The sequence below is a fragment of the Gambusia affinis genome, linkage group LG10 (genome assembly GCF_019740435.1).
Source record: "Gambusia affinis linkage group LG10, SWU_Gaff_1.0, whole genome shotgun sequence".
Taxonomy (NCBI): domain Eukaryota; kingdom Metazoa; phylum Chordata; class Actinopteri; order Cyprinodontiformes; family Poeciliidae; genus Gambusia; species Gambusia affinis.
Genome location: NC_057877.1, coordinates 17,584,993 through 17,592,486, shown reverse-complemented (window position 1 = coordinate 17,592,486; position 7,494 = coordinate 17,584,993). Strand labels below are relative to the sequence as shown.

At 38.4% G+C, this 7,494-nt stretch overlaps 1 protein-coding gene across 5 annotated transcripts in view; it reads left to right on the top strand.

The window, feature by feature from the left end:
* The first annotated feature begins 852 nt into the window (after positions 1 to 852).
* The window catches only part of LOC122838725 (arf-GAP with coiled-coil, ANK repeat and PH domain-containing protein 2-like), a 55,040-nt gene continuing 48,398 nt past the window's right edge, over positions 853 to 7,494 (top strand). For 4 of the 5 annotated variants that reach the window (XM_044129629.1, XM_044129628.1, XM_044129630.1 and 1 more), the window contains exon 1: positions 877 to 1,300. In XM_044129629.1, the coding sequence (XP_043985564.1) occupies positions 1,248 to 1,300 (53 nt within the window). In that variant the 5' untranslated portion in view covers positions 877 to 1,247. Of the gene's footprint in view, positions 1,301 to 7,494 lie in introns of all 5 variants that reach the window. The other variant, XM_044129631.1, reaches the window with a different exon arrangement.

The window sequence follows — 7,494 nt, the reverse complement described above, 5'->3', positions numbered from 1 at the left end:
CAAATGAATTTAAGTCACTTTTATGAAGTTCTGGTCTATTTAAATAGAAGTGTAAACATACAAAAAACCTTAATTTTGAGTGAAAAGTGATAAATCAATTACAGAATTATTTCAGGAAGTTCTTTTGTTTTATTGCTATCTAAATTGCCACCAGATGGCGCTGTTACACAATCTTTCGTTTCCATAGGCTTTCTAGTAAGTATTGGGATAAAGCGTGAGACTGATCAAATCAAAGCGGGGAAACCTCTTATTTAACGCGGTGCGTCATTGAATTACAATAGAAATGTTCAAAAGTATTTAAAATTTGCTTTCATTGTTTGTCCGTGCGCAGATGCACAATACAGAGGAGTAGCTTAAAATATTCTGAAAACGGCTCCTGAGGATTTTTTTAAGGATCAGGAAGCTCCTGTCAACTGACGCAAAGATTGTGTATTCAAAGATAGACCTATCACTCATTTCAATTCTTAAACGCTGGCCCTTAACACAACACACACTAAAAAATTTTTATTGCAGACTTTCTGACACTTATATAGACATACAATAAATACATGTAGATCATCTATCTCTATCTTTCTGTGTGAGTATGGTGCAATTGTGTCATCAACTGTACAACTGAATAGAATTGTGCATGTTCAACAAACGCGAACGACCACATTTACCTCCGGTTAAAATGTTCATATAAATAACATACTTAACGCATGTTTTAGTTGTGTAGCTGTCTAATATTATCAAATTGTCAGTTGGAAAAAAATGCATTACGTAAACACGACATTCAAACACTTTTTGGCGATGAGGAAAATACGTTTCATAGTATCCGACTGGATTTTATAGACCTAGTTCCAGAGAATGTGAGCACTCTTTCCATATTGACGATCTTTGAGTGTAGATCTGTTGGAGAAAAGCTCCTCTCCTACGGGCTGCTATGAGAGCTACTGGACAACACTTTCTGTTTTCGGTACTGACCTCCGCTTTTGGGACAGATTAGTGACGGGAGTTTTTTGTGGGGTGAACTCGTTCACAAAGAAAAGCGTCGTTTATGAGCGTTGTCCAGCCACTTCTTGTTGGTAGCTGCTGGCCTCTGAGGCTAGCTGGCTTAGCGGAACGGTGACCGAGTGGAGCCAGCTGGTCGGACGGAGAATCAGGAACGCTAGCGAACAAGCTAATTAGCCAGAAACACTGGGCTTGGATTATTGCCTTTAATCAAACATAGAGAGCAGGTTGTGCAGGCGCAATTAACTGCAGCAAAGATGAAAATAACCGTGGACTTTGAGGAATGTCTGAAAGACTCCCCACGCTTCAGGTGAGCGACTATAATTTCCGTCTTTTCCCTGTTTATCTGGATATTTGTTTATGCGGTGTAAAGTATCCAGTTAGCGCGATGATCAGCAGTAAGGAGCTTGCTTGTTGTTGCCTGCTGCTCTTCTATTTTTGTCCCTTAAGAAAGCCGGATCCAGACTGGGAGGCTGCTGGTGGGGCAAAGAAACCAAACAAACTCAATGAGTTGTTCGGTGAGACCAAACGAAGGGAATGTTTTTCACCATAAATTATGTAGAGATAGGAAAATGTATTAAATATGAATGTTGGGAATTACTGGCTGTGCCAGTAGCCTGAACTGACACGACAGTGCATTGTACTATATCCTTAATTATTAATGATTTAGCATGTTACCCAATTATATTACTCCAAGAAGACTACAAGCACACTACCTGTTTATTACAGTTTAATAATGTGCACAGTCACAACTTTAAAGTCTCCTCTGCTGGTTTTAAACATTTTGAAAATATTTTAAAATGTAAGTTTTGAACGTTAGAATGTTAATATTTTCTATAGTAAAAGTGCATCCTTAATCAACAACTTATTTGAGTGGTTGTCCTGCGATTTTCCTGTAAAAGAAAAACAATTGAATCCATCAGAAAATGAAGGAATGACAAGATTCTCCTGAATCAAAAACATTTCCTGAACCTTTAAGTAGATGTTTATTGAATCTTGAAAAGCATAAAGCTGATGGTTGATGCATTTATAAACCAAACAAAGTAGGAGTTGAAAAGTTTGAGATGTTTAATGGACTGAGAAAATTAAGATTGTTCAGTTCTTTATCAATCAGATCTGATCAATTGAGAATTCAGATCTTTAGCTGACTGACTGGTGTTGCCCTGCTTTGTTGAGTTTATTAAAAATATATATTAGATAAACATCTTGAGTGCATAAATGAGAATAATCTTGTAATTCTTGGACTCAAACAGTTCATCTAAGTCTTTTAAACCAGCATAGCACTTAGTCTTACAAAAAGACAGACCTTCATGAAAATTGAATCAGTTTCCTAATAGGTTCTTCTGTAATCTCAGGAAGCACTGTTGCCTTGCAGCAAGAAGGTCCTGGGTCAGAGTGGGTCCAGTCACATAAATTACAAATTTGTCCCATATGTCCCTGCACAAGTGTGGGTTCTTTCTGGGTACTTCAGTTTCCTTCCATGATTCAAAAACACATCTGTTAGGTTTATTGGTCCCTCTAAAACAGGGGTGGGCACTCCTGGTCCTCGAGGGCCGGTGTCCTGCATCTCTTAGACGTCTCCCTGGTCCAACACACCTGAATCCAAGAGCTGAATCACCTCCCAAGTGCAGTCAGGTTCTCCAGAGTCCTGCTAATGACCTCATTATTTGACTCAGGTGTGTTGAAGTAGATATACATCTAAAAGGTGCAGGAGACTGGCCCTCCAGGACCAGGAGTGCCCACCCCTGCTCTAAAATGTCCTTGAGTTTGCATGGATGGTTGCATGCTGTGTGTCTCGCTGTGTTGCCCTGTAATGGACTGGCAACCTGTCCATCACAGGGCGGGTACAAACAATGGGTGGATGGAGCAAATAGACATTTTCTCTCTCTTTTGTTTCCCAGCTGTTATGATGTTTCCAAAAGCTCCCTCTATTTCTAATAGTCTTTGTCAGGTGTTTGCAGCTGTTACACCATGAATTCCTGATATTTGAAAAATAATTGTAATCAATATAGTTTACCAAACAGTCATTATTCTAATCAGTAATACTTAAACTAATGCTGTAGCAAAGTTGCATGCTGCTCTTGTAAGTGTTGGCGAAATGTAAATAAAATTTATTTTGATATTTACTGTTATTTATTGAGACGACAACAAAAAAGTTTTTACAACTTCTTAGCAGCTGTTTTTTAGGTCATCTTAAGGCTGGGTATCACTGCTGTCAAAGCCCCACAAACACAAATATTGGAACACCCAATGATTTTATCACGTATTTCCATGTAGTTATTGCTTTTAATCATGTTTTCAATTTTATTCCTATTTATTAATGCTTTCATGGAACCAACAGTGGGAAAAGAAATAAAAATTACAAATTTGTGTGACTGATGCAGTCAGATTTTGGATCTTCAAATGTCAACTGAAATGTATCATTGACGTGATAAGAAATTTTTCATGATGGCAACAAACGATATAATAAATGTCCATCCTCATGCTCTAGTGGATGTTAAACTTGAAGTAGACAAAAAAAAAAAAAGACCAACCAAAGTTTTCATAAATGACAACTTGCTCATTTCTACCAATGTTGCTTTAGTTTGGTTTTCTTGTACTAGTCATGTGTTTTGAGACCATGTTGTAACTCAAAAGTCATCATTTGCAGCTTTTTTCCCCCCACTTTGTCAACCCTTTGGGAGGTGTTAAGTTGAGTGTTTGTCCTCAGCCACCCCATCCCCCTTGGGTTGCTGTGCGTTCAGTGTTTTGAGAAAAGCATCTCTCTTCTTCCTGTCTCTCACACTCTGTTGCTCGAACATCCTCCCCCAGCCAAACGAGGAACAGATGTTAGAAAGTTGCTTTTTTATCAGCGCATTTCCTTCAGGATCACGTAAGGGGGGCTGGAGAAGAGAGGGACTTCCCGCACACTGGAGTTGCCTAAACCTGTAAGGAAAGTACGCAATACATGTATAAGAAGTGAAAGCATACAGCCAAACTGCGCTAAACTGTTGGCAAATGGTTGTTCTGTTAGTCCAAGTTTGTGGCTTGACTTTAAAGCCTCTTTCTTCTTAACATTAATATAAGGAGCTAATTTTTGATCGATTGTGAACAACAGAGGGGCTGAGTCACAGCAGAACTGGGTTGGAGTGGGCTCCTGTGTCACCAAGGCACAGTTTTTGGAAACAAGGAGAGGAAAGTTATTAATGAGCCACATTTCTGTAGCACCCAAGTAGCACCCAAGTAATGCATATAGGCTCTGGGGGGAGGGGGGAGGGGGGTTTGAGGTCACACAAAGAGATAAGCAGTTTGAGGGAAATTTGTACACTCAGGAAATAGGAAACTGGACTACTGGTCTTCTGATATTAAAGTAAGAACTCTATATTACAGAGAGAGTATCTGGGACTTTACTCATAAACTGGCAAATTTAATTTCAGATGTAGTTTTCTGAACAATAAGCTATGTTATATTCTAATAAACTAACTTTTTTGGTGTCAAAACATTTAACAATAAATTGAAAAAGAAATCTTGTTGCTTTCCAGATCTAAAGCAAGTATTAAGTTCAGAATACCTCCAAACATCAGACTCAGCTTTATTTAATAAATGACTCCATCAAGTTTGTGAATTTTCTTTCACTTAAACCACTGGTATAAAGTATTAATATGTTGTGTTTAGGAATCGTAATAACCTGCCATGCAATTATAATAAAGATGAATGTGTCTTCAAATTGCTCCTCAGGTACAAATAAAGTTTCACTCCATTGAATTGAATTTATGAACATTATTTCTTCAAAAAGCCAGCGTCCATGATGGTGTCTTAGTGCATCTGCACACTCTACTGTAGTCTAATGTGAAAAGCTGCTACTTTTACTTTGAAATCAGGCACAGAACTAATACAAAACTAATTATTTTTGTAATTAGTTCATGCCTGTATGAACTAGCAATCCAATATCATGGAAGATCTGAATTCAAACAATATGAACACTGCAGTCTGTTTTTATAGTTATTAATATTGTTTTTCTGATACAAAGTTTTTTTCTCTTGAGGTCCAGCGATCCCCCGCTCTCCATCTTTGTTTTCATTACCATTGATCTTTCTCAGAGCTGCCTGTCAACATAAACTCTGTAGGAGTTCTGTAGTTATCAGAGGCTGTCGCAGCACAGTTTCAGCTCCAGCCCCCGCTGCTTTCATCACATTTTTCCAACCTCCCTCCCAATGAGTTAAATTTGGTCAGCAAAGAAGACAGTGGCAGAGACAGAGGGGATGGATGACAAACATTGGATATAGAAGCAGCGCAGAGCAACTCCAGCTTGCTCAACATCTGTTTCCATTTTAGTGTTTACTTTTAACTTTGTGCCAGAGAATATGGAGCCCTGAAATGTGGAGAAGGTTTTTTTAAGTGGTAATTTGGCACACCCTCATGTGTCTTTTTTTTTTTTTAAGCTCTCATCATTGCTTTAGCTGAGAAGCTGTCTTTGGTTATAGACTTTGCTCTCAGCCTGGGGAGAGCACAAACACTAGAGAGCAAAAAAAAAGAAGAAAAAAATCAGTATTTTTGGCATAAACCCTTGTAGCCTAGTTTCCCACTTGAGGCTCAGCCTCATGAGCTCTGTTGGCTCCATTGCAACTATGAGAGTTGAAAAATCCTTCCAGAGAGCTGTGGCTTCGCTCCCCACATGTGTAGGAACAAAAGTTTTACATATTTGATGACTTTCCATCCCAACAAAGCCAGTTGCCACAACATAGTTTTCATGTACAGTTAATGCTGGTTGGACAACTGCTGTTGTGGAGACGTTTTCATCCTGCTAATTACAGCTGACTTGAAAGGTCCAGAAAAGGGTGGGATTTTTTAGAGTATTGTTCAAGTCTGGCAGGTATGGAAAAGGTTAGCATTTTCAGACATAATTCCCAACTTTGTTGATTACAGTCAACTTTTCTTCATGCTACACATCAATTCTTCAAAATAGTCTTGATGAACTCAGTGGTGGAACATGTTCTGTTTCAGTTTTACTTGCAGATCAGGGAGAGAACAATTTATACCCTATTTTAGTTTATTATTTATGATTTTCAATTGTAATTTTGGTGTCTTGGGGATTTTTTTTTTGACAGATTTCAGGAAAAATTAGCAGTTCATATTCAAATGATTTAATTTTCGCTTTCATCTGAAACACAATGCTGTCAGAATAATTTCCATCGTCGTCATAGATCCTGACAATGCTGTAGTTTCCCCCTCCTCTCCTCAGTGTTTCCTTCCTGCAACATGTCAGTGGCGGAGGATCAATTGAGGATAAAGAAAATTACCCCTAATGTACAGTCATTACAACAGCAAAGGAAATTTCCCCAAGCTTGTAAGTGTTCATGTTAAAGTAATGACTTCATCTTGTGGATGTTGTTGACACTGTGTTGTCTTAATAGTTGGTTTTTTACCACAGTGGGACCCTCTTACACGTTACCTCTGCTTCTCTTTTGAACAATCACAGGATCTACGTCACAGCACCAAAGCTCACCCTATTCTTTACATTTCCATCCACAGTAACGGTTTCACTGAGTGGGATTGTTTTCCATCCTCCACCACTGTTATTTCAGACCCTCTTCGTGCTCCTTGTTCAGCTTTTGTTGCAGAATTTGAATTCTTTAAAAAAAGAGCAAAACAGATTTATCAACCCCAATTTCCTTAATTTTGGGAGATTGATCATTGGACGATACTTGCATGTGAAACTGTTCTTATTCCCCGCTCATATCTACCGGTACCTCAGCAAAAGCCTAAAAATCAAACACTGCTTCTTCTGCTCTACTGCTTCCATTGACTGATATACTGGACCACCAGGTCGTGTTTGCAGGTTTGCAATAGTCATCCCACTGTTGGCAAATCAGTGACTTTCCTGCTATATTTCGCGACATTTCAGACAAAAAAATTGGTGTCCAAAATCAAAATCAGCTTGTTAAAGATCAGTAATAGTGGATCAGTGCAAAGCTAATAACAATTTTGCTATTTCCTCATATGTAGGAGGCAGATAGAAGGAGAGTTGATGAAGACAAAAAATTGCTGTGGGGAAAAAATTATAGCTTAGTAGTATTTGTTAAAGCACTTTTAAAGTAAGCATGTGTTAGGATGGCTATGGATTGTTTTGAGAGTGTTTCAATAGAAAATAATTTCGGTTTCATTGATTTAAATGGGGATGTTCAGTTGGTAGCACCATTGCAACAAGAAGGTTCTGGGTTCAAATCCTGGCCTGGGGGTCCAGCTTCCCCTTACAGTCCAGAAACATGACTTGTAGGTTAATTTAATTATTCTCTCAGAACTGTGGCATGAAAAAGCAGCAGGTCCTGCAGAATCCTTCACCTTACTCCATACATAACAGAAGGCATGAGGTGCTGTATTTTTTTCTTAAATTTCAACTAAAAAAACCGTTGACCTCCAGTGTTATCAACTAATTGTTGTTATGAAGACTTTAATTTCACAATTTCTTTAGTTGATGTTGGAATAGCTCTGATATTTTAGTTCTGATTTGTTCTTTTTGTAAAC